General features: G+C 34.6%; 1 protein-coding gene across 2 annotated transcripts; it reads right to left on the reverse strand.

Annotated features, from left to right (window-relative positions):
* Positions 1 to 20,875: 20,875 nt before the first annotated feature.
* On the reverse strand, positions 20,876 to 24,858 carry LOC122282861 (protein SIEVE ELEMENT OCCLUSION B-like). 2 transcript variants are annotated; one of them, XM_043094920.1, is made up of 7 exons: positions 24,539 to 24,858; positions 24,299 to 24,406; positions 23,504 to 23,952; positions 23,134 to 23,240; positions 22,671 to 22,804; positions 22,036 to 22,530; positions 20,876 to 21,792 (listed from the first exon to the last, which is right to left on the reverse strand). In XM_043094920.1, exons 1-7 carry the CDS (start codon positions 24,758 to 24,760, stop codon positions 21,163 to 21,165), a joined length of 2,145 nt encoding a protein of 714 aa, XP_042950854.1. In that variant the 5' UTR covers positions 24,761 to 24,858; the 3' UTR covers positions 20,876 to 21,162. The 2 variants fall into 2 exon arrangements, with proteins under 2 accessions (XP_042950854.1, XP_042950853.1); XM_043094919.1 differs by having other exon boundaries at positions 23,134 to 23,246; positions 24,539 to 24,857.
* Between the last annotated feature and the right edge of the window lie 2,151 nt (positions 24,859 to 27,009).

Genomic DNA, 27,009 nt, shown 5'->3' on the forward strand with positions numbered 1-27,009 from the left:
TGTCGTTTTGTTGGAAAAATTGACATTAAGAATTGTAGGCATCTATTGGATATAAACTAAACCGGGTCTAGCGAAACTCATCATTAATAATAAAGGAAGAGATAAGATAAAAAAGAGATAAACCAGGAGATAAGGCAAGAAATAGATAAAGCCAAATTATATTGACTAAGATACAAAAAAAGTGAAAGTGACATATGGGAAGCAGAGACCTTTCAAATTTTCTCTCTATAGAAGGAAGATGTCTTCTTCAACCTTCCTCAAAATCCTCATTTCATCCATTCTATTGAGAGATATGTGAGGCTATAAGAGAATGGGCAATCATCAAGCATAGTGGGCTTCACCTCCAAACACTCATAGAAGTAAGTTTTTATGTTGAACCAGATAAATATTTGTATGTCTCTTTATTTATATTTTATATGGTTTGTTTCATTATTTATTTTATGAATGAGCATTTGAGCATCGTATTATGGGCCATTCAACCGTATTGTTGGACTTCGACTATCTCGAAAAAATGTATCAACACGATCATTAATGATCATATACCTTGCTTGAGAGATCATCCTCATTGGATTTGGCATTTACTAACAAGGTCAAAAAGTTGCCTAATATTACATCAAAAACGCTTGCATTAGATTAGGAAGCCAAGTCCAAATAAAATTGACTTTGCGCTATAGTGTTTCATACCCTTGGGGCCATATTTGACATGTCATTGTAGCTCAACTGGATCTTATTTTCTTCTTCTTTTTTTGCAAACCCCAACAATCAAATCTTCTCTTCCCTTGAATTTCTCTTTTTTCCCATCCCTTCACTCCTGAGCCTTCCATTTCCTAGCATTCTCTCTCCGTTTCTGTCTTGCATTTCTTGGATTTGCCCATTGCTTCCTATCGTCTAGAGGTTGTGTAAATACCTCTCTATTTTTTCCTGGCTCAAGAACATTTGACAACTTATTTTACTCTTTTGATTTTGGTTTCCTTCGCACGACTAAACACCATTCAACACTTATCTTTTGGGGTCGAGAATCAACATCAATGGTCTCTAAATTGACATAGCACTACTCATCTTGGGTTTTGCCCTAGAGTGTTTCCCTACCTCATATCTATTTAAATCTGAAGCTCTGGTAAAATTTTGGTCAAACGTTGGTTTTTAATACTCAATGTGTGTTAAGATAGAGGTTGGCAAGAGCAAGAGTGATTCCTAGGCGATTTAAAGGCGACTTTTTCTGCTAGAAATTGGAAAGTCCGTTTTTACTAGGATTTTCATTTTTTGTTTGAATTGGCTGGTTTCTGCGTCTAGGTTTGCTTTCTGACGATGCCCTTCACCCCTTTGATGACTTCTCCGTCGATGGGGAATGCTGGGTCTGATGCTGCCGTAATGAAATCTTATGCGCAAGCGGTGAATAAGAAAATAGAGCACTTTGCTTTCAAAATTTCTATGCATTTTTTTGTTGAAATTGATGGTGAGATGGGCTTTGTTTTTTCAGAATATGAAATTGCTAGGTTTGATGCATTTTCTTGTTGAAATTGACAAAGTTTAATGATTGTATAGATAGGTGTGGCCTCATTGATTTATCTTGTTTGAGGCAACATTTGTCATGGTGCAATGGGCATGTTGGGGCTTCTAGAAGTTGTGCAAAGCTTGATAGAATGCTCATTAATAATTCTTTTTCAACCCACTTCCAGCCAGCTCAGTTTAAATATCTTAATCATAAATCATCAAATCACTATCCGCTGGTGGTTTATTTCGATTTGCCGGTCACCACTTACGATCCTTCTCCATTTCATTTTCTCAATATGTGGTGTTTGCATAATAATTTTTTGCCTTTTGTGAATGAAGTTTAGAGTAGACCAAATGAAGCGACGAGACTTATGAAGATTGCTATCAGATTAAAAAGAACAAAGGTAGCCCTTCGTGCCTAGAACAAAAATATTTTTGGAAGAGTGGAAGGCAATATAAGAGCCCTTGAGGAGAGAATGGAAGTCTTGGAAAATCAACTTCAGTTAGAGTTTTCTGAGGAGATTGAGGTAGATTTTTAAGTGACAAAAATTGAGCTGAAATTGTGGGAAAAGAGGGAAGCCACTTGCCTAGGTCAAATTGCTAAGAAAAATTGGTTGTCAAAAGGAGATCAAGATTCTGCCTTCTTTCATTCAGTCATTAACCAATGACGCCAAAATGGCATGATTAAGAAAATGAAACTTTTGGATGGTAGGACTTGGAAAATGTTGAAGCAGTACACAATGGTGCTGAGAATTATTTCTGGAGCGTCTTAAACGAGACTTTGGAAATTAAGCATTGCGATTCGGCAAATTTGGTAGAGAAAAAAGTTTCAGATAAGGAGAATGTGATGCTTTGTACAGAGCCATCCGAGATGGAAGTTAGACAAACCATTTTCTCTATTCCAAAGAATAGCAATCCAGGCCCCGATGGCTTTGGGTCCGAATTCTATATGTCATGCTAGGATATTATAAAAGAGGATGTCATTGATGCAGCAAGAGAATTTTTCAAGGGTGCTCCTCTATTCAAGTTTTATTCCTCATCATTTATGGTTTTGATTCTGAAAGTGCCTGAGTCAACGAGTTTTGATAAGTTTTGTCCTATAAGTTTTTGTTTCGTGGCTTATAAAAAAAATTTTCAAGATTCTTGTTAACAGAGTGATAGGTGTTATTGATAAAGTAGTATCGCATGAACAAGGTGTATTTCTTTCGAGATGTAGTGTTTTTGAAAATATTACTTTGGCACAGGAAACTATTTATTCTTTGAATAAAAATATTGTTAGTGGAAATGTGATGGTGAAAATAGACATGGTTAAGGCTTATGATAGTGTGAATTGGGACTTCCTTTAAATGTTTTTCGGAGAGGTTCTGTGGGCTGATTTAAAATTATGTAAAAATCTCTTTTATTTTCTATCATGCTGAATGGAACTTTGAAAGGTTTCTTTCAATCTTCAAGGGGTTTACATCAAGGGATCCTCTCTTTCCATATTTTTTTGTTGTCATGGAGGAAATTTTGATGAAACTGCTGAGAAAAAATTTTAAGGAAGGGAGGATTGAAAAATATCATCACCCAATTGGTGCTCCTTTGGTTTCCCATCTACTATACATGGACGATGTCCTTATTTTTGCTAATGAGGGGAAAAGATCCACCAAAAATCTTAAGCATACACTTGAGTTATATGAAAAATGGTCAGGGCAGAAAATTAGCAAGGAGAAGTCAACTCTATTTGCATCCAAGATGATTACACCAAATCATAAGTGTGTTTTGTGGAGAATTACAGATTTTAAGGAAGGTAATTTTCCTGTGACGTATTTGGGGGCTCCTTTGAACTCTGGCAAGTTGAAAACTAGGCTATTCAAAACTCTTGTGAAAAAAGTGAGAAAGAAAATAGTTGGTTGGAAATTTAGGCTACTTTCACCAGGTGGAAGGTTGATTCTTGTAAAACATGTGTTATTGAGCATGCCTATTCATTTGATGTTTGTGATGAATGTTCTGGCAGCTATTTTATCTAGTATAAATTCACTTCTTGCAAATTTTTTATGAGGGAAGATGGATAACAAAAAGGAAGTTCCACTGGTTGTCATGGAAAAAAATGTGCAAGCCTACAAAGGAAGGGGGTTTAGGTGTATGAGATTTTAAATAGGTGCAGAAGTCACTCCATATGAAGTTTGATTTCCGTCTTTTATCTATTAATAACTTGTGGATTGATTTTTCCCTAGCCAAGTATTTCCATGATGAGCATGTTTCAATACAAAATGGGCATCCTACAGATTCCCGTTTTTTGAAATCAATTATTTCAGTTTTACTAGAAGTGATGGAAAATGTGAAGGTTTTGGTGAGAGGCGGGAATGCTACCTTCTGGTTTGATAGATTGCTATCATTAGCTTGTTATCAGCAAGAGTTCAAGATATTGCCAACGTCAAGTTGTGTATTAGTGACTGCTGGATGAATAATTCTTAGAATATGGACCTGTTAAGAGATTTAGTTGGTATTGATACAGCGATAGAGATTATTCAAAATGTACTGGTTGGAAGAAGAGGGTCAGATATAGTTGTTTGGAAACCATCCCTTGATGGTAAATTCTCAACAGCTACAGTATGGGAGGTGATACAGAACAAAGGACAGATACTTCTAGGCTATGGATGGTTTTGGCATAAAAGTTTGCCTAAACGGATATCTATTTGTATCTGGAAGATTTGGTTTAACTCTTTGGCTTTGTTTGAGAAAGTTCATACAAAAGGTGTGCCTTTTGTTTTTGCTTGTGACTGTTGCTCACGGTGTCAAACCGAAAGTATTGATCATATTTTCTCCTAGGGAGAGATAGCAGCTCAGGTCTAGTCTTATGCAAGTAAAGAATTAGGGGTACCGTCGACACACCATTGGTCATGGAAAACCAAAGTTTTGAATTGGTTTCATTATGCAAAGAAATCATCTATCAAAGGTACGCTAATTGGATTAATTCCCTGTTTAATTACTTGGTGTTTGGAAGAGAAGACGTAAAGCGAAAATGGAGGGGAAGTCTGAGAATGTTGAACAGGTTTGGCAAGCCGTGTGGATATGGATAAAATTACTGGGCGATAACATTTGCTCAGCCCATAATCTTTCAGAATATGACAAAGCTATCCTTGAGATTTTTAAGTTGCAATGTCCTATAAATGTTTCAAGACCAGGAAAAATTATCAAATGGTCTAGGCCTGCTAGGTTGGATAAAGCTTAATTGTGATGGTAGTTGTTGAGGTAACCTGGGAAATACAGGGGCATGATTAGAGATAGTGATGGCATGGTGAAAGGGGCTTTCTCAACTCATTACGGAGATGGCACTAATAATGCTGCAAAATTGAAGGCTATTGTGGAAGGTATTCAACTGTGTGAAAGGCTTCAAATGATTAATATTTTTATTGAAAGTGATTCAAAAATTATTGTTGATTGGATCCGAAAGGGGAGGTACACGTTGTGGTATCTTTGAGATTTTTGGGAAGAATTATGTAGGGAGTTGAAGAGTCTAAATTACGTGGTTGCACATCAATTCCATGAAACAAACTATACCGCAGATTTTTTAGCACGAGAAGAAGAAATGGGAAAAAATGAAATATATGATAGCATTCAAAGATCCCCTCGTATTTTAAAAGACATAGTCCAGATTGACTATTTAAGACTTCCTTAATTTCATTTTTAATTGTTTATGGGTTTGTTTATATCTGTTTATGGTTTTTTATTGGTTTGTTGATTTTGGTTTTATCTAGGCTTGTTTAGAATTTTATTGCATTCCTTTTTATAGGCCTGTTTAGTTTCATTGGTTTTATTTGTTTTTCTTGTTTGGTTTAGTTGGTTTGTATTTGGGAGGTTTTTAGTTCTTTATTTATATACTCCCAGATGCATGGTTTGTAAACAAGAAATTCTTCTGCTATAAGTGGAGGCATTTTTAATAAACTTGGGATGGGGCCACAAGAACATGTGGCTACTGGCTCTTCACTAAAAAAATAAAAAATAAATATAAAAAGCTCAATGTGTGTTGGTTTTTACATGTTGTTGGTGATGATTTTGATAGACTAGTGGTTGCCTAGTGTTTGTGTTGTAGGCTTATTGTAGGGATTTTGGATTTTAGGGTTTCTTCAAGTTTTTATACTTCTATTTGGCATAGCACCACTTGAATTTAGTATTGGTGGTTTTGGACTTTGTTTCTGTCAATGATTTTCTGGGTCAAATTTTTGGATTTTGTTAAAGACTCTTGAGTTCTAGTGATTAGCAAAGGTGGCAACTGCAATGGTACAACACTTTGGGTTCAATTCCTGAGTTCCACAATTTGTTATTTAAAATTTTTGACAATTGTTTTATTTTAAGAAGTACGATGAGCACATATAGCTCCACTTGAGCCTTACTTAAATAATTAGTGAATTTAAACTATGCTAAATTAGGGTTATTCTTCTTGACATGAATAAGGAAGCTCAATTGTAAATAATTAAAGTCGTGCTAGAAAATGGAAGGAAGAAAACCAAGTTAATAAAAACTAGTTCATCTGTTGCATAATAATTTTGTGCTATCCTCCCCTAGCTTGTAATTTTATTCTTACATTTTAATGAGTAGACCTTGTGGATTATGAACTAAGTGTTCAGTGTGAATAGAATGATTGATGTTATCTAAAATGTGATGAGGTTTGGTTGGAGTGTCAAGTTGTTTGGGAATCTCGGTATGTATGGACATTAGAGAATAGATTATGATCGGATCATGTGGATTCCCATTGTATTTGTCTGGTTAGTGTGGCTCGACTGACCTATGATGCCTTTACCATGTCTCAAAAGAGTTTAACTCTTATGATGATGTATTTACTGTGACATGACATACTTTTTGTATGCTTAAAACTTGCAATTATATTATTCTACTTCACCCAATTTTTATTTCAGATTTAACTCCTTTTTGGATGCACTTGGTTTTTTATGTAGGGATTGGGTTTATTGCATCTTTACTTTTTGTATTCTTTGTTGGAGTTTTTATTTCATCCTAAATTTGGATCACCCTTTCCTCGCTTGGAGAATGGTTCATAAAGCAGATGTGTCTTTCTTGATTTCTTATCTTAATTTTTTGAATGAGATATGAGAATTGACATGGAAGATAATTCATTGCAAGTGTCTTTTTTTTTTCCAGAAGTTAGAATAACATATTGTTTTTTAGAAATATCCCAATTTTTTTTATTAACTAACTCCCCATTCCTTTTATTTATTGTAAGAATGTGAGAGTTGCAATGTATTTTATAGTGATTATGAAGTTTCCACTGTTGCAAGGGTGTAATATTTGAATGTATTTTTGTGAACAATAGTCCCTACCTCACTACTAGCATCTCTATTTTTATTGCTTATTTTAGTAGAAAGTAAAAGTATAACTTTGTAACTTCAAATTGTATGAGTATATTCAATTGTTCCTTGCTTATCATACAATGTATCATTTTTTTATTTGCTTTTGTGTGTGTGCATGCACGCGTAGATCTTGATATTTTTCTATTTCCTATGATTGTGTCAATATCATAATATTGTTCATCTGGGTTGATCAATTATATTTTCATCTAAAGTCGATAAGCATAGTGCAAATAAAAAATTATTGTCAATGTTAATCATAAGCATAGTTCATCTAGGTTGCAATCATAAGAAAAGTTTATAAGAATAGTTTATCTGGGTTGTTCAATCTTAATTTTCATCTAGTTTAAACATATACCTCCAAATCAAGGACCCCTGAAAGTTCTATTGTGTCCTTAATGAATCGATGTTAGTCCATCAATCTAAAAATGCACAAATAAAATTTGTACTGCTTTAACACAAGTAGAATCATTACATCCAATTGGTGCCATGGAGTAAAACAGGGTATTAATTTTGTTTGACCTTTAATTTTTTTCATTTGGATTGATTTACATACTTACATTCTTTTTTGGTCTTTGTACATTGAGTAGGACAAACTAATGTATAAAGAAATTGAGAAGACCAATTACACTATGAAACACACTGTTCTAAAATGGTAGCAATGTATGTTAATGTTGTCAACGAGGAGAAAACCTCCTAGAAACTGTGCAACCATTCCAGACTCAAGTCCACTAAGAGTGGATAACAATGTTGAAGTCATTGGTGGCAGACCTCCAGGCAAGAAATGTGAGAAAGAAAGGAAGAGAAAGAGGAAGTGCTTAGAACGGTCAGAGGCTGAATTTAATCATGCCTTAACTCACATGATCAATGACAGAAGCATTTGCATGGTGGAGAGAAGAAAATCGGTATGGAAATTATAAAATTATATCTTACTGATATGAATGCAATGTTGCAAGACTATTTCCAAAATTTTCAAAAAGAAATTAAGTATATATATATATACTAATAATAGTTTAATATGTATAAACATTATAGTATTACCACCATAGATAATTAAGTATAGAAATGAATTAGGCACTTGTATTGAAATAAGTCTAATGTAATAAGAGTTAATAACACATAATACTAATTTACTAAAGTATAATAGCATGCAATTAGACAATAGAAAGTCTAGTATATAATTAAGCTAGAAGTAAGTTAGACACTAGTATAAAATAATAACTTGTAATACTATAGTATAATAACATGTAATTAGACACTAGAAATAAGTCCAGTATAAAAATTTGGAATGTTGTTGAAAATTTGGAATGAGAACATTTAATTTGGTTTTCTTTTCTTCAAGCACAACTTATTTCTTTTGTTGTTGTTGGGTTTCTATTTTTGTTGGAATGAGAACTTAAAAAATATTGGTTGTTGTTGTAGTTGGGAAGAAATAATATTATTGGTGCTGATGATGGACGATAGGTTGATCGGATAATTTAGGAGGCTAGTTGTGCTTCAGCACAACTGGGAATGGGAAGAAACCTCGAATATTTGATTTGTTAGAATGAGAACATGTAATTGATTTTAATTTGTATTGTTGGTTGTTGTAGTTGGGAACAAGTAACAATATCTGGTAGTAACAATATCTGGTAGCTATCTGTATTTTAGTAGTTTTGGTTATATAACAATATCTGGTAGCTGTCTGTATTTCAGTATTTCAGTAGTTTTTTTAAGAAGTTAACGAAATAGGTTAGGATTATGGCCCAATTTTTAATACTTTTCATAACATTACTTTAATCCAAGTCGATGACTTTTAACTTTGTACCTAGCTACATTTCCTCCCCATGAAAAGTACTTCAAGAATTACCAATGGTTTGAGACTTCTCATGTAGTAGATAGATACATCAATTCCTTAAAAATCATCTATGAAAGCAATGAAATACTTCTGTTTATCAAACATTATAGAGAAAAAAAAGTTTACATGCTTTTGTATGTATTATCTTAATAAACTCTCTATTTCTTATGGCATCTTTTATTGATATGTTTGATTTTTTTTTTTAACATAAATCAACACACATTCTAAGATTAGAAAATCTAAATGAGGAAAATATTTTATTTACAAACTTCTACAACTTTTCTTCGAAATCTTCTCCAAACTTTTATGCTATAAATTATATTTCAAATTTTATGCCATAAATTGTAGAAGTTTTTCATAAATCATTTTTTCTTTGGTTCCAATACATACCTTGTGAGTGAAAAAACTTTTAACAAAATATTATTATGAAGGCATGACAAATAAAACTTTATTGGAATGAAGAATGGAACCAACATAAATAGCATTTTGATATAAATTGAAATTTGAACATTTGTCCTTGAGTTCAACAACTAAAATAAGTATGAACATTTATAGAGTTTGATTTGAAACTTATACAGAGAAAATAAATATGAACATTTTCACTCGTGTTTAATTTAAAATGTATGTATAAACATGTATAAGATCTTATCCGGAACTTATTAAAAAAAAAAAGGTTTACTTTTCCCTTCGAATTATGTCTTATGCTTAGGCAAGTAAACCTTCATGTGTCATTGTTTCTTTCAAACTTCAATTGACACAACTCTTATATTATCATCACAATCACTTCATTCCTTTTCCAAAATATACAAATTAGCAAAATAAACTTAAATCTAGCTAACAACCATGCTACCAACTTGTTCATATCTCATTACTTTAATGAAATAATGCCTCTGAAGTAAACCATTTTGTACAAAATTAAGAAATTCATATAGTTTAATATGTAGTAATTAATGCAATCTTCTTAAACATTGTACTTTGCTTAGCCTTATCAATATTCTCAATAATAATTGATGTTAAACTTAAAATGGATAAACCAAGATCTAAAACTCTTAGTGTAAATTTGACATGCTCATTTTTGTTTTACACTAGAGTTCATTCTATACATGAAAGTTGTAATCATATTCATATACTTACTGCAAAAAAAGCATTTTAATCACATTAATACTTTGAATTCAACACTCATAAACAATAACATAATTTAAATCATTATGGATGAACTAATAGTATCATCGAGGTCCATCCTTTGAGAATGAACCCCAACACACAAAATGTTTACTTTGGTTTTAAGTTCAGAATTTAAACAGTGCATTATCAGGAATTTAAACTATTATGAATGAACTAATAGTGTCATCGAGATCCATCCTTTGGGAATGAACCCCAACACACAAAATGTTCCCTCTAGTTTTAAGTTTTGTTGATGAACTAGCTGTATCATTATAATTCTCATTTGGGAGTAAATTCTGACATATAAAGCATTGCCTCTAATTTTAAATTATGTGGATGAACTAGTTATATCATCAAAAGTCTCTTTTTGGTGTAAACTCTGACATACAAATTATTCTCTCCAACCTTTCTTTGATGGATGAACAAGTAATATTATTAAGACCTTCTTTGGGAGTATATCTTGACATGCAAAGTGTTTACTCTAACTTTAAATTATGTAGATAAACTAGCTGTATCACCACAATTCTTCTTTGAGAGTAAACTTTGGTATACAAATTGTTCACCCCAACTTTACTTAATTTGATGGATGAACTAGTAGTGTCATTAAGACCCTCCTTTTAGAGTAGATATTGACACACAAATTTGTTCACTCTATCATATCTATCTTACTATGGAGTTTAATGATTTTTCAAAAAAATTAAGAAAATCTTATACCTTTAGGCAACCAATCTTTTCTTAAATTTTGATATAAATCATTTGCCTCATATTGGATAAACAAATAAATATGGCATGATAATAAGAGCCAAAATAAAAAATTCATACATGTATTTAATAATCATAACATGCATATAAATTTAATAAAATTTAATAAACAGTAACATGCATATAAATAAAATTTAAAATATGCATATAACAATTATTTAAATAATAGCCAAATAAATATCAAACAATTCATACATGTATTTAACAAAAGAACATGTATATAAAAGAAAATAAAATTTCGAGAATGTTTTTTAGATAATAAATAATATTAAAATAATAATATAATATTAGTATATAATATGATCAGACTAGTACAGTAAGAGCATCCACAAGAGAGTCTACATATCAGCTTTATCCCTATATTTTAGGGAATATTTTAGGGTTTTAGCCAAAAACTCATCCACATCCTAATCTCTATTTTACAGAAATGTTTTACGATCTGTACAGAAGTTCCCCATATATGGGGAACAACTGTACATCCCATCGTTCCAAAGCCCTAGCAAAGTCCCCTTCCATCCCACGTCTTCTTCTATCTTGCTAGGGTAAACCGTTAGCCTTTCCCTCGCAACGCTCCACCATAGATTGCAAGTCTCTATCGACAATTCCTATAAGTGAAAATTTCCATCGTTACTTTCTCTCTTCACTAATTTTCTTCTATGTTTTCCCTTTCTCTCTCCTTCTCTATTTCTCTCTGCCCTTAACTCTGTGAGAGATCTTTGCCTACAACTCTCTCTCTCTGCGTTAGCTCTCTCTTTGGGTATGAATTTTTTTGGGGATTGCATCTTCACTAAGACCGTTCTGCTGCCGAGAAAGTTGAGATGCTTTCTCATAGATTTTTCTTTTTTTATTAAATTTGTCTCTCATGTTTTACCCTTTTTCTTTATTGATCCATTCATTGAGTGAGAAGAGAAAAGAGAGGATTGCAATTGTGGCTTTTTGAGGATTTGTTGTGTTGGGTTTTTAGTTTTGAGGAGAATTTGGTGGAGTTTGTGGTTACGGAATGGATTTTGAGTTCTTTTACACTTTTTGGCTATGTTGTGTGTTATAGTGCGGGTCCAAATTCTAAACATTCCAGATTCTTCATATCCAATTTTCTTTGGTAGCAAGTTTTAGTGTTGATGTGGTTATTGGCTATATATAATTGAGTGGGTGGATTCTTTATTAACTTTCCATTGATTATGTCGGGGAGAGCCTTATTTAAGGACCCCCTCTCAATGAAATGGAGCTATAGTCTTCACTGGTAAACTCTGTAATTTGTATGCCTGATCAAGAAAAATGTAGGACTTCTGACTCTTGTTGGTTAACTCCAATTACAAATTTATTTTTCACAAGATAATCACCAAACTTTGTTTGACTCAACATTACAAATTATGTTTCAATTCACATCTGTTTTTGGGATTTTGTTCTCAATATTACTTCTAATATTCTTTAATTAAGCTGTTAATTCTTAGGTTTGTCATCTTCAATATTTCTATTTCCTTTAAATCTACCAAACAAGCATGTATTTTTCAATTTTTGGCCAACTAGTTCCTGCATCGATCTCAAGAAAAGTTGGTTTAGTTGAGTGCAATTCACTGGATATTTTGTTTACTGGCCATGGTGCTTATGGTAACTCTTAGATTATAGTTAGTTGTTTAAAAATAGGTGGTTCTTAGATGCCATTAAATGTGCGATCTTTCAGTTCTTTTTGCCGTTGTAGTTTTCTTAGTTGGTACTGGAAAAGAAAAGGGGTTCCATCCTCTTTCCTGTATTTTGTAGGGTCTTGTCATTTTCTCTCTTGCTCTTGTTTGTTACTAAGAACTTGTGTTTGAAAAATTAGTTCTTGGGCTTTCCGACTCCTATTGGGAATATAATTAGTAAGTGGAGTTTCCTTGCACACAACTCTATATTATAATTGTGATGACCCCCGCTTTCGCGTGTATTTTCACTGAAGAGTTGTTTTCATTTTAATTAATATATTAGTTTATTTATTTTAATTTATTGCATTTTAAAAATTAGTTTTTAATTTAATTGATGTTGTGTTTTATTTCTTTTAGTCGTTTACGGTTTTTAATCTCGTTTCGGCGGTTTAGTTTTGTTTTCCCGGGATGAGGATTAGACCTCATCTTTTCCTACATCTCTTTTCCCTTTTTCCTTTTTTTTCTTTTCTTTTTTTTTTCTTTTTGTTCTTTCTTTTTCTCTTTTTTCTTTCTTTTCTTTTTTCTTCTCCTTCCTCCCGCGTCGACCCCGTCCCTCTCTCTCTCCTCCTCTCTCACGCTGGAGCTGCTTCCTGCCCTCGACCCGCCGCCATCCGGCCACCGTGCGGCACACCGCCCATACCGGTCGACACCTCTCCCTCTGGCGCACCTCACCACCAATTCCCAGCCCCATCCAGCCGGCCGTTTGGCTGGAAAACCCCCTCAAAGCCTCCACGGTTTTTGGCTCGATCCGCCGCCGTCGCTCCACCTCCGGCTACCATTTCTTCACCACATCATCATCGGTCCCTTGCCGTCCTAACCCACCTATTTTCGGCCTCCAACGATCACCGGAACAGCTAGCTTTCCTTTTTGGAAAATCCGGCCTCTCTCCGCCATTTCTGCCGCCACCCACGGCCAACCACCACTTCCAATAGCTTCACAATCATCCCTAGACCATTCCCTATCAATCCCAAGCCATGGTTTGTCCCCGTTCAAAAGTGGGTATTTTACAACCCACGGCCACAGTGAATTTTCACTGTAACGTTGCTTTTCCTCCGCCGTTTGCAACGCCGAGTGTTTTCTAAAATTACCGTATAGCGCTGTAAGTATTTTCCAAACCCTATTTTCAGATTTAAATATATATTGCTCATTCAATAATTTTATTTGCTGGTTGGTTGATTCCGGACTGAGTCCGAGGAGTTCGGGAGTCGGATGGATGGAAGACGGAGTTGCTTGTTTATTTGATTTATGTTGATTGATTATTTTTGTGCATTGATATAGCATTTACATGGTGCATGCATGTGTGTTTTTGTTTAATTGAGAAAAGCCTGTTAATTGGCGTAAGTGGACTTACGGGTGCGTGTGTATCACAACCCCAAGCCGGGATGGGGTATTATCCCGGTGGAGCTCCTCTGGTCACTCGGGAGTGGAATAAACTGAGTGATGTCCCCTGGGTCGTCGCTGGGCAACGACGGGAGTGGGGGCTAGGGGTTGCTTGGCTACGAATGCGCCGACTCCGTGGCCCTTCGCTGGTGAGGGCTAGAGGATGCTTGGCTACGAACACGCGGGGCGTGGAACTGGGCATCGCTCGTTAGGTGTCACATGCGTAGTGGTACTCTGCGGTGTGGCACTGGAGTCAGGGTGTGCGGATGACCCCTAGGGGAGGTCATGGCGCATACGGATAAAATGGATTTTGGTTTGAGACGGTTATAGAGGCCAAATGTGACTTTTGGCGTGGTTTTTGGAAAAGATGTGTTTTTGGGCCAAATGGGATTTTTGGCGTGTGTGGAAAATTATGTTTTTGGGTTTTGTGTATTGGGCATGCTTCATGCATTTTGTTTGAGTTCTATGTGTTTTTATCTGGTGGTGTTTGGGTTTTACTTACCTGCGGTACCATTTTTTGTTCCGTAGCTTTTGGTGCAGGTTTTGAGGATGAGGAGGAGGAGGCTGAGCCCGAGGATGCGGTTCCGCCGGGTTGCTGATGTTATGCTTTATAGTTCGGTTTAAAACTATGTTAATGTTTTGTAATATTTTATGTATGTTTAAAACAGCTTGTAATAAGTTAAGAAAAATTCTGGTACTTAGTTTTATGGCTTTCGTTATCCGCTGCGTGTTTCTTCGTGCACATATGTTGCCTTTGCATACACTTGACACTCGTTGTTAGGGTGGTGACCCGGGTTGTCACCATCCGAACGTCTCGATTTCCCCGTGTCCGTGCGCGGGGATTTGGGGGCGTCACAATAATAGTTGGTATAGCCTTTTTGCAAATATAAATATGTCTCTCACATGGCATGATTTTAGGTTTATATCTCTCAAACTACCATTCCAGTCTCACTTATACATATGAACTTCTATTTAGTGTAAATTGGACCCTAATTTGAAGTTTAATGTTTGATACCATGCTCATTTTCTCCACCAAATGAGTAATTAAAGCTCTTGGAAACATCTAGACAAGCTCATCTATTGGTTGATAAACAATAGATTGGATAGAAGCTACAATTTAAGAGGAATTTATGCTATCTGATATGCAAATGTAACAAATAAAATAAAATAACAGGATATGGACAATGTATTAGACGACTCTTGATAAACTAAAGTCTTATCATAATTTCCAAAGTTTGGCTTCAAGTAAACTCAAAACATGCTTTAAATATTTGGCTTTGCATATCCTTTTCACTTATCCTTTCAGTTTTATAGATTTATATTCTTTAACCCTTTTTAGATCTGCTGCTAAGTCCACATGACAGCCTTTCAATTTCCAATTCTTTATTGACTTTCCATCTGATACTTTATCTTTTTATTTCAATCAATGAATATCAGTATTGCTGAGAATGTTTTTTCATATTTCATGAAATAATTTTACTAACCCTTGTTGGAAATGCAAGAATGGTTTTTTAAATAAGTAATTTATTTAAAATGGTGATGATTCTCTTGTGTGTTTTTTTGTATGGTAATTTATTCATACTAGCTGGCTATGTTATATATTTACTCTATTATCACATTTTCCACACTCTTCTTCGTACTCCGATTGCCTTCCTCTTCATATATTTCTTGGGTTGTTATTAATTGACTTCATCTTTGAGTTTTGGTTGTTTTTGTCGAGATAATAATTTTATTTATTCACGTGTATGAATGGATGGTTTTTTTAATGGTGCGCCAATAACATGTTCATTTTCTATATGTTTAGTTATTGGAATATTGCAACTATCCTGGTAATATCAGTGCTTTTCTACAGTTCACTTGATGGTCTAGTTTTTTATTTGATATTGGGTCATTTGCAGTGTTGCGTATCTCTCAGGGGAGGGGCCTGTTATTAGGCTGTGATGATAGTGTTATAGTGCGGGTTAAGTCACAAGTGTTAATGGGGTCCCATCGATATGGCGGGGTAATCCTCACCTGGATGGCCATATTTCAGTTTGTGGTACTTTCCACAAGAGGTAATCGGGGTTCGGGTGGGGTTTTACAGCCATTCGATGTTGGGCTCCTTACTTACGCATGCTATCAATAATTACACCATTATGAGCCTTTTTATTTATTAATATATTCAATATATTAATAAATCAGATGAGGATGCTCTTATTTAGCATTATTGTGATTTGCATGTTGTTTGGTTGTTGTTTTGTATTATGTTGTGATAGAAAACTAATGTGTAAACTAAACCCCCTTGACTATGATGATGACAACCCCATGTAGGGATACGGAGAATTTATGATTATTTCCTCAATGGTTAGGTAACCCGAACGGCCAACAAGTACTGGCGACCGCTTGTTGCAGCCATGTGTGGGTGACCAAATTTCCAAGATGTCACCAACAGGTTTCTGAGCCAACGACCCTGACTAAACCTCAAACTTCAAAGTGACGTGTCTAATAATTCAATATTTTTTTAGAGATGGATTCACAAGACCCTGGACAGTGGGCAAAGTGGAACATCTCCTATAACCCTATCCCCTAACAAGCCTATCCGCATTAGGAAATTATTCAGGGGTGCGAACTTCACTCCTGAAGAAGACAAGTTACTTGTCTTTGCATGGCTAAATTGTAAACTTGATGTCGTCTAGGGAACAGATCAAAAACACTCACAACTTTGAGAAAAAATATTTGAGTACTTCCAGCAATTTAAAGAAACGACAAATGAGCGGACAATAAAGTCTTTAATATATCAGTGGCCGATTATTCAAAAAACCACAAACAAATTTTGTGTGAAACTAGCCTAAGTTGAAGGGTTAAATTAAAGTGGTACAATCGAGCAAGACAAGATAGAATTTCCATACTCTTACTTATTTTAAGAAAAATTTATTTTTTCATACATTGGTTTAACATGGATTTTTTTGTTTACATACAAGTTTGACAAAGCCAAGATTATGTACCAATCGTAAGAAAAATACTCCTTCCAATTTGAGAATTGTTGGCACATGTTGAAAGACCAATTTAAGTGGATTTGGCGTGCCATAAACGAGGATCTAAAGCGAAAGAAGACGATATCCCCGTCCCCGACCCCAACTTAGTGTTCTGGGGCTATGATTGATTCAGTTTTTGATCTCGAGGTGGATAATGTGATGGATAATGAAGTTATCGAATTGGACCGACCAATGGGAAGGAAAGCTGAGAAAGGAAAACGAAAGACTCAAGGCAGACAAGCAGAGGAAAATTTTCAACTCAGAAAGATGAAATATACTCTTTTGGAGGATTTACGTGCTCAGGAGAAAGACTTTTATCGCCTTAAGGTCGAGAAGATGGAGTACAACAAGGAGAAAGAGGAAAAAAAATTATATCTTGACGATGAAAGATTGAGGTTAGAGGCCGAGAAGATGATAATTGATCGGGAAAAAGAGCTAAATAAAATCCGTCAAGAGGAAGAAAGACTAAAGTTGGAGGCGCAGAAAGTAGAGCTCGCGAAGAAGGAAGCAGATTAGCTCATTATGATGATGGACATGAGTGCCATACCAAAAATGCAATGGTTATATTTTCAGCAACTACAAAGGGAAATTATGGGAGACACGAAAGTAGCCCAAATTTAGATTGATTTGTATCTTTTTAAAAAGTTTATTTATTTGTTTATTATGTTTTGGACAATGATAGTTGAGTATATGGATTCACTAAACTTTTGTATTTCAATGCTTTGTGATGTAAATTGATATTTTTAAGAAAGGAAATTGTCCATATGAATTTCAAAAACAATTACAAATTACCTCTAATATTAGTCGCTATTAACATGAAAGAAATATGAAATAAAATTTGATTGCCATTGATATAGTCACTACTAACACAAAGGAAATACAAATGCAGTGGAAATTAACTCAAACATAGTCACTACTAACATGAAGGAAATACCATACTAATGCAACATGCCTAATGTTGGGAATATAATAGCCATTGATGTTTAATTAGATATGCTTGGAGCTGATGATGTACCGAGCTGTCTCTAATATGATGATGACGCTGGATGAAGTCCGTAAACTCAATTGTATGATTGCGCAAGAGTTCCGGGAGTTCATCATCAAATTGATCATACTCAATGCTCGGACCCTCACTATCATCACGCTCGTCTTCAATGATCATATTATGTAGAATAACATATGCTTTCAGTATATTTGTTAGTTCCTTTACTTTGAACATTCGGGAATGTCTACGAATAATAGCAAATCATTGTTGAAGTATTCTGAATGCACGCTCGACATATTTTCTTGCGGATTCTTGTGCTTTCATAAAATTTTTCTTATTATTCCCTTGTGGTGATGAAATCCTCTTCACAAAAATTCGCCATTTGGGAAAAATATTGTCCACAAGGTAATACCCCATAATGTATTCGCTGCCATTGATTGTGTAATTGACTAGAGGAGTACGCCCTTGGACAAGTTCCTTAAAAATAAAAGATCTCTCTAGCACATTAATATAGTTATGTGAACCAGGCATACCAAAAAATGCATGTTATATCCAGAGAGCATATGAAACAATTGCTTCTAAAATAATAGTTGGTTCACGGATGTGGCCGGAGTACATACCTTTTCAGGCTACGAGACAATTTTCTACTTCCAATGCATGCAGTCAATGCTTTCCAATATTCTTGGAAATCCCCGTTGTTTAGCAACAAGAAGCAATCGAGCAATATCATTAGAATTTGAAGACCGCAGATATTCATCTAAAAAAACACTGACTATTATCTCAAAGAATTTCTTGGGGCTCTTCATTGTGGTGTTTTCACCAATACGTATATATACATCCATAAAATCTCCAGTAATCTCATACGCTAGCATTCCAAGTGCTGCGGTTATTTTTTGCATAGAAGATAAACCGAATCTTCTGGCATTATCTCTTTTTTGGATGAAGTACGATTCATAAGACTCTATCTCATTTAGAATATGGAGAAAGAGAGGACGGCTCATCCGAACTCTCTTTTGAAATAAATTCAAGGGATATACTGGATTTTCTGCGAAATAGGTGCTTTTGCCCCTGAATATGATCACGCCGAATAAACTTACGACGTTGGTGATTGCCACGATGCCTCAATGACTGTCCATCGGCCTCGTAATTAAGAATAACATCGCTATCATCTTTAGAAGATACATATGTCAGCAATTTGTGAAAGAAAGTACAAGCCAATTGATCAAGGGAGTGGGAGATCAGGGGAGACTATTGAATTTTGGTTCTGTAGATCAAATGAGACTTGAGTTTGTAAGAATATGAATGCTAACAATATACGTATTTATAGAGGAAAAAGTTACCGCTTGATAGAAGAAAAAAAAAGTTACTGTTGGAGAAAAGATAAAAAATATTACCGTTGGAGAAATGACAAAAAATATTACCATTACAGAAATGACAAAAAATTTTATTATCAATACATGACTAGGTATTACGGTTAGAGAAACTGATAAAAAGTACTAAATAATAAAAATTGGTCATCACATTAGAAAATGCACATATTAAAATAAATTACTATTTTTATAATACGAATTTCGGTTTGAAAAATAATATTGTATTGGATAGTCAAGATCATATAAATATTTAGTAGAAAATGAATTTGAAAAAAAAATAATAAGACAAAAGAGTTAGTAATTAAGATTGTAAATGGAAGAGAGAGAAAAAGTAATAAAAAAATAATAGAGAAATATTATTTAATAAAATAGAGATAGGGATGAGAAATGAGATGTAAGAGGTTTTTAGAAAATGAATACAATTTAGAGATAAATTTGAGGAAATGTGATTTTGAGTTAAATTATAGGAAATTTTATGAGGATTCAGATGAGGATGCTCTAACCCAGGCCAAAAACCTAGTTCAAGAACAAGTGGGATTGGGCCTATTGTACAGGCCCGATTCATTTTTTTTTCGTTCTTTTATTGGGCTGCATTGGCCCGTTTGCTTTTCTTTGATCTTGGACTGGGCTAGGGCCCATGGCCCAACCAAGTAGCCCATCCCTCGACGGAAACCCTAATTACATCTTCTTCAACCTTCGGTCGCTGCAACTTATCCTTTCAAGTTTCAACTATTGCAGCCTACAGTTGTGGCTATGGGTGTCGCCAGTGATGAGAGGCTGACGTCCTCCTTTTGTTGCCGACCCTCGAATCACTTTCCTTTCCTTTTTTCTTTTTAGGTTCAGTTTCAATTATGGGGTTGGGTCATACCTTGCAGGCCTATTGTGCTAGCCCACAGGCCGTGTAATAGTCATTTTTATTTATTTATTAAAAAAATCAGTTCAGGTTGGGCCAACTTTCAGCCCACTGTTTTAATTTGTTGTGCCACTCAATATTTGAAACTAGATCTTCAGCCCAAAACAAAAGCCCAGCCGTCCATTAAAACTGGGTTTGAAACCCTACCCAATACCAACGATCAAGGACCCTTAAAATAATCTTCTCCTTTCAAGCTTAACATACAGAGGCCAACATATATTTTTCCTTTCCTATTTTCTCTTAAACCAAAACTCAAATAACGTCAAGTCTAAACTTTTCCAATTTCCTCTCATACCCAAATTATAATCACGTAATCTCTTTCTAGTTAATTTCTGCCCGTTTCAAAATAATATATATTTGAGAAAGAAAGGATGCGAGGTTACTACGCAAAATTAACACACACTCATGAACATCAAAATCAAAATTTGCAGTATAATTTATGGAAATCATAGAATATCTGCAATTTGAAATTCTGATACCACATGTTAAATATTTTAATATAAATATTAATAATCGAATTTTTAATTTTCTATGATTTATAATAATAAAACAATGATAAATAAATATGTACTTTTCTCTATCTGATTGATAAAGAAATTAATCTTACTATAAGGAAATGATCATCCTAACAGCTTAACCTCTGAATATCTCCTGATGACTAGATGTACAATAATGTTGTATGTGAGAATTAACTCTTTAACCCTTCAGTGCTATTTATAAACTTTTGGTCATCATAAATCTAGAAACTTTGTCTCCCACTGTGATTAGATATAGATGTATTCTAGTCCTACTGTAACTTATTTAAATTAAATAATAAGATTGAATTTATCTAAACCCATTAGAGAGGGATGTATTAGAAATAAAATTTAAATAAAACTCTTACAAATTATGCATGCCCGAGAGAGAGAGAGAGAGAGAGAGAGATTTATACAGACTTCTAACAGCACACAATTTATTTATTACTGATAAATAGCAGACCCAAACTGCATTAACACAGTACATACGCGCCCAAGAGGAAGCTTCACACAGCTTAAATACATGATCTTACGTACAATAGCAATCCTTCAAACCATTAACTAAAATTCACACTATGGATGATCTCCACCACACACATGCAGTACGCATATATCTAATATATAATAGCGAACATGATGATGATGGTACTCAAAAGTAATTAGTACCATACATATATATATGTATGCATATATTTTGTTATGTCTTAATCGGTGCAGCAGCGGTACATGAAGTACTTCTCCATAGGACGGCGACACTCTGCGCACACTATCCTCTCTGGGATTTCCCCAGTGATCCCAGGAAGGATAAGGCGGTTGCAGTGTTGCGGGCTGTGAAGCTTTCGTAGATGCTCTTTGAATGCTGGCACAAAGCCAATATTCACAGCATCATCTTTCCAGTTTCCGAAGTCTTCCATGGTTTTTAAGGCAATCTCTCCGCTGCCTCTGGCTATTATTTCTTCATGATCAGGTGGTCCGCCGGACACTACTGCCCATCCTTTGTCGCTGCCATCAAAGCTAAGCATAGTCATGACCTCCTCCATTATAGGATCGTTCTCGACAGTCTTGCCACTCTTCATTTTGGAGTATAACATACTCTCTAGTCGTGTCCAAAAGAACCATACGTATGTGAGGTTATCCCAGAAATGACTAAGATGCTCCGTACTGATAATTGAATTAGTTTTCTGCACCCTCTCCTTCGCTTTGCTCTTTCCAACATAAAGAAGATCTAAAGTGATACTAGCTTCCTTGGCAACATTTTTTGCTGAGGTTGTGAACTTCCGAATCCACTCAATGTCCTCACCTCCATACATGCATATGATATTCCCTTTTCCCATCTGATTATGATAATTAGAGAAAGAATATTAATATATGCAACCATATGATACTGTAACTAGTCTTGAGTTACTCAAAAGAAGCTCTTGCGTATACCCTTCCACGCACACATTTTAATTAATAACGTCATCAGAATTCTTGGTTTTTCATCGAGTAAAATTTACATGATACACACACGTACAAATATATATAGGTGCATGCATGTGTGTGTTGGTGTCCATATGCATGTGTGACGAAGGAGATACCGAATCTATGACTGTTGTATCGATGCCATCGATAAGTAGTGCAAGTCCCCAAAATGCTGACTTCCATAAAGTTTCCTCTTTCTCAACGCTAAAAGGGATGGCCAAAGTTCCCCAGATCCACATCATGTGGAGTGCATTACTTGAGGCCACCCTTCCTTGTGGATCCAAGGACACTAGAATCGACTTCTTGTTAAAACTCCACATTTCCTTGATATACTTAATAACTGCCGGTTCGACTGTCCAGGGATCAATCACACTATACCATTGCATCATTGACTGCAACTCCTGGAACTTAATTTTGGCCTTCTCCTGATCTGCATGGGGACTTAACCTATCCACGACTGGGAACCAGACCACTTCGTATTGCGTCTGATCTGTCTTCCTTATTGGGTCTTGTTGGTACAAATGACCAAGAATCGTAATTTCATCATGGGGGATATCAAGATCTGATATGAGCAGTAGCACATGCTTTCTCTTTAGTGCTTCAATATTTACCTGTTTGTGCCAGCCAGCCAGCCAGCCAACAGGAGAGCTCTTAAAACTTTTATTTATATAATTGCAAGTTAAAATAATAAAATTAATTAATGGAGCTTACAATTAGTTAATTAATGAGAAATGGAGTTTAAAAAGCAAACCTTTTTCTTGGAGGAACCAATCACCAGCTCTTCCTTGGGGTGTAGCAATGCCCTGAGAATCTTAAAATTGTCCAGGTGTAATGTCTCGAAAAGACGGACGAGAGTGTGGAAATATTCCAGATGTTTCTTCTCCTCTGCATCCCACAGTGGACTTTATTTAGGCTATAATTAATTATCATGCAGGCACTTAAAAAAACAACTTCAAGAATGAAGAATAATACATTTTCCTTCCAATTGACTCAACTCAACCTCTTTAACAGTTTGATTATCTCAATCCAAATCTTGTAATTAAGCAAAAGAAAGGTCATGGTTTTCTAGTCTTGGTTCCACATTAAATGACGCCCCGGTCTCTAGAAAATATGGTACTAATTAAGATATTTTTCCAAAATCTTTGAACTAGTTAGCTTGCGGCCTATATGATATATTTCAAAAGATACAGAGAAATAGATAATCAATGGCCCACCTATATGTTGATAACAGAGAGCGAGTTGGCTCTTCAGATGCTCGTGTATATTGGTGACCTTGTGCGCCAAGCTTGATAGTTCCCATGCCTCTGTGGTTAATGCAGTACTGTTCCTAAAATCAGCATAAAGATCAGTATGTTTATATATATATATATATGGCATACATAGAAAACTGAATGATGAGCTTGATGTATTAAAAACTTGTAACTGCCAAGAAATTAAACCAAAGATTGAATCCACGTATTAATTCGAACATCAAAAGTGAGGGTTCATGAATAAAATTATGGCTGGGTACCGTCCTCTTTGTTAAAAATAATAACAATCATAATAATAATAATAATCGAGCTTGGTGTATCCTGCACAACTTACTCCAGCCTCAAACCTATAAGGCTTGCAATCTGTGTAGAGCAAGCCACAACGCTTCGAATGGTCCAATAGGTAGCAGCTGGTAAATGAGAAGTGACAGCCTTCACAGCTGGGGTCTCATCCGAAATGAACTGAGATGGAAGTTCCGTGAACTCAACAATGCGCGTAGCTACATCCATTACGGCTTTGATTAGTTTATTAAGTGCCTCAAACTGGGGTTTTAGAGAGCTCGAATACTCTACGATGTTGGGCAGCTGCTTGAGGAAAGCCACAGATTTGGCAAGTGGATTTTTGGTGCAAAGCTGAGCAACAAGCCAGAATTCCCCATAATTCACCGCAAAGGCCGCTAGGGTTAGAACCACTTTTGAATCCCATGAAAAGCTCGTGAGAGTGTTCAATAATGCCATTGTAGTTCCATGTGCATCTCCACCACCAGAGCACTTGCATGATAACTGCCATAAGAAAGAGTTTAAAAAAAAAAAAAATCTTCATTATAATAAGCCGACCCAGTTCCTATATATATGTGTGTGTGTGTGTAGAGTTCGCCAAGAAGATGCAGTACTTTTTGTGTAGAAACAAGAGTAGTGGAACTAAAGAAAGTAATTAATTTTGTTTTTTTTTTTTAAAAAAAAAAAAATTACGAAGTTGTTAGTAAAGCGCGCGCGCATTTGATTGATCATGCATGCATGTCGATCGTAAACTAAAGGAATGTGGAGATTTTGTATAATATATAAAGGAAAGTATTTAATGAGGAGATCCAATTGACTACTGGCCGTGGCCTAGAATAAAAATGATCACCTCGCAAGAGATTTTGTATATAAGGAAAGCCAATGCTTCAAGAATGTCATCAAAGTCAAGCGCCGGGACAGTACTCTTGTCTTCCGTATCCACGTGTTCTGGTGTGCCCTATATACACGTACAAAGACAACAAGAAACATGATTAATTATCTTCAACATTATAATTTGGTTGCAAGTAAAGAAAGTATAGCATTAATAATAAATGCGGAGAGAGATTAATAATTAATTAATTATATATACGTTGAGAACGCCAACGAGGGTGGGAGTGGCACGACGAAAGACGTCCCCAATGATTTGGAGAATGGGCTTGACTTCAACTTCACGACCATCAGGAGCATGGGTTGCAATAATTTGCTTCATCAATGCATTATCATCGGATAATGCGAACATCCTACGGTCATGATCCTTTACCATAGTATGCCTCGTTTTACGAGGAGCTGCTGGGTGTGTGATGCTGGCCATATATAAAATAGGGAAGGAAATAGGAAGGAAGGCAGGCAGGGGGAGATAGAGAAGGGATATGGTACTTAATATTTGGTTTATGTGTGTGGTTTTTGACGTGCCCAATCTTGGCCATATATATATAAAAGAAAAAGAAGAGGCTAGGCAGGCCATAGGGAATAAAGCAATACTATTGTTGATCAGTACCTTGCTTGTGAGTGGAGTCTAAACAAAGCTAAAGCCACGATACTTTCGATAACACTATCCACTTAGCTAGGGTGGCCCCTAATGAACTTTGTTAATTCATGCAGCATAAAGTGAGCTAATTTCAAGAATTCCCTTCATGTATTATTGGGTGGGGTGAAGCTAGCTTAGAGTTTTACTTTCTGACGTCATCAGCGTCATGTCACGATCCTTACCTCAGTCTTAATTTGGGGCTAAATATCTATATTATATATATATATATATATGTTCAGTACTACTCAAATAACTTAATTTTATAAATGATATTTGTAATTAGTGTGTAAGTATTAAATAATTTAAAAAATAAATAAATAAATAATTTATATAAAAGAAATTAATTTTATAATAATAAATGATCGATTTCAATCTCTTTTAAAATAATTAGGCGACATTATTACACCATTGTACCTAAAATTATTTTATATATTATATAATTTTAATAATAATAATTTGTTCACGGACTTCTCACTCAAAAGCAATATGGAATTTATACTACCTAGCCTGCTAGAAGATAAACTAATCAATGAGCGCTGCACTTTATGGTGGCAAACTGGCAATCACGTACGATAGCTATGTCATTTCCTTTTGTATTATAAAAAGAATTGTTAAAAATATTAATTAAAAATAAATTTATAAACTAACTTGATTTTATAAAATTTATTAAATCTATTTTATAATAAAAATAATATTATAATTTAATATATTAAATAAAATCACATCAATTTATAAGTTATTTTTATGTAATTTTTAATTTTATGGTTCAAGTATTTCTCTTTAAAATTTGATATGGAGATATGCCTTCTATATTGATTTGATGATAAGGTTTGATTTGATTGCATAATTTAAATTACCTTGCAAATAGCTGTGATATCATGGGTCCATTTTCTCAAAAATAAAAAATTAAAATTATATATAGGGTCTACATCATCTTCTTAATTACTACCTTCCGATCTATTGATCGTAATTTGTCCATTACATTTCTTCCATTTTTTTTTTTTTTTGTTTTTTGGTTTGTTCTTTTACCCTTTTTCTTTTCTGGATTACTAGCAAAGTTAACATTGCCAAAATTAAAATGGTAGACCAGATCTCGATAGAGCATCTTCAATCATGTTTAATCCATCCTTATCCTCAAGCAGCGCGGAATTAAGATTTGATGCATGGAGACAATTAGTAAAGTGTGTCGTATGTAAGGAGTAACCGACATTTAAGGTAGTAAAATGCGTCACCGATATTTAACATTAATCATATATAAAGTAGTTATCTAGAAACAACTAAAATTTTAAAGTTACCAATTTAAACCTCTCACGTGAGCTCAATCGGATTTAAGTAAACGATAAAAATTATGATAAAAACAGCTATGTGAGATTTGTTGAAACAAAAGATAAAAATCAAATAAATAAATGATAAAAATTAGTTATGTGGTTTTATTTTTGTATTCACTCCTAATTGTTAATTCGATGGTAATATATATATACTTACTAACAAAACTAATTCAAATTAATAAATTAGTTAGTGGAAGGCGTAAAGATAAAACCAAATAGCTTATGATAAATAAATAGAAAAAATTAGGTTGTAAATTTACCAAATAGCTTATAAAACGATACTTAGATATTTTCTTGCATCTTATGAGATGTACAAAAAAAAAAAAAAAATGAGAATGTGATAATTTATTATAAATGACAAAAAACAGGCGTGAGTATGAAGAATTGTTGAAAAATTAAAAGAAACCTAGACAACTAAGTACCAAGTAAGATTTTTGAAAATGTTTTGGGGGACAAATTATCTTTATATTAGGACATCTTTAAAAAACCATATACTAAAATAAGTTTTTAAAATTTTTTGGGCAAGCATCAATGTAGGTCTCCCCTGTCCTCAAGCAATATCAAACTTGAAACTTGAAACTTTAAGGATTCTAATAGAGGAACAAACGATTGTGATACGCCTCATTAATATATTATTTCTCAAGAAATTAATAACATTAATCCTAGTGCTTGAGAAAGATAAATTTCAACAGGAAAAGATGAAAA

This window comes from Carya illinoinensis, chromosome 11 (genome assembly GCF_018687715.1).
Source record: "Carya illinoinensis cultivar Pawnee chromosome 11, C.illinoinensisPawnee_v1, whole genome shotgun sequence".
Classification (NCBI taxonomy): Eukaryota; Viridiplantae; Streptophyta; class Magnoliopsida; order Fagales; family Juglandaceae; genus Carya; species Carya illinoinensis.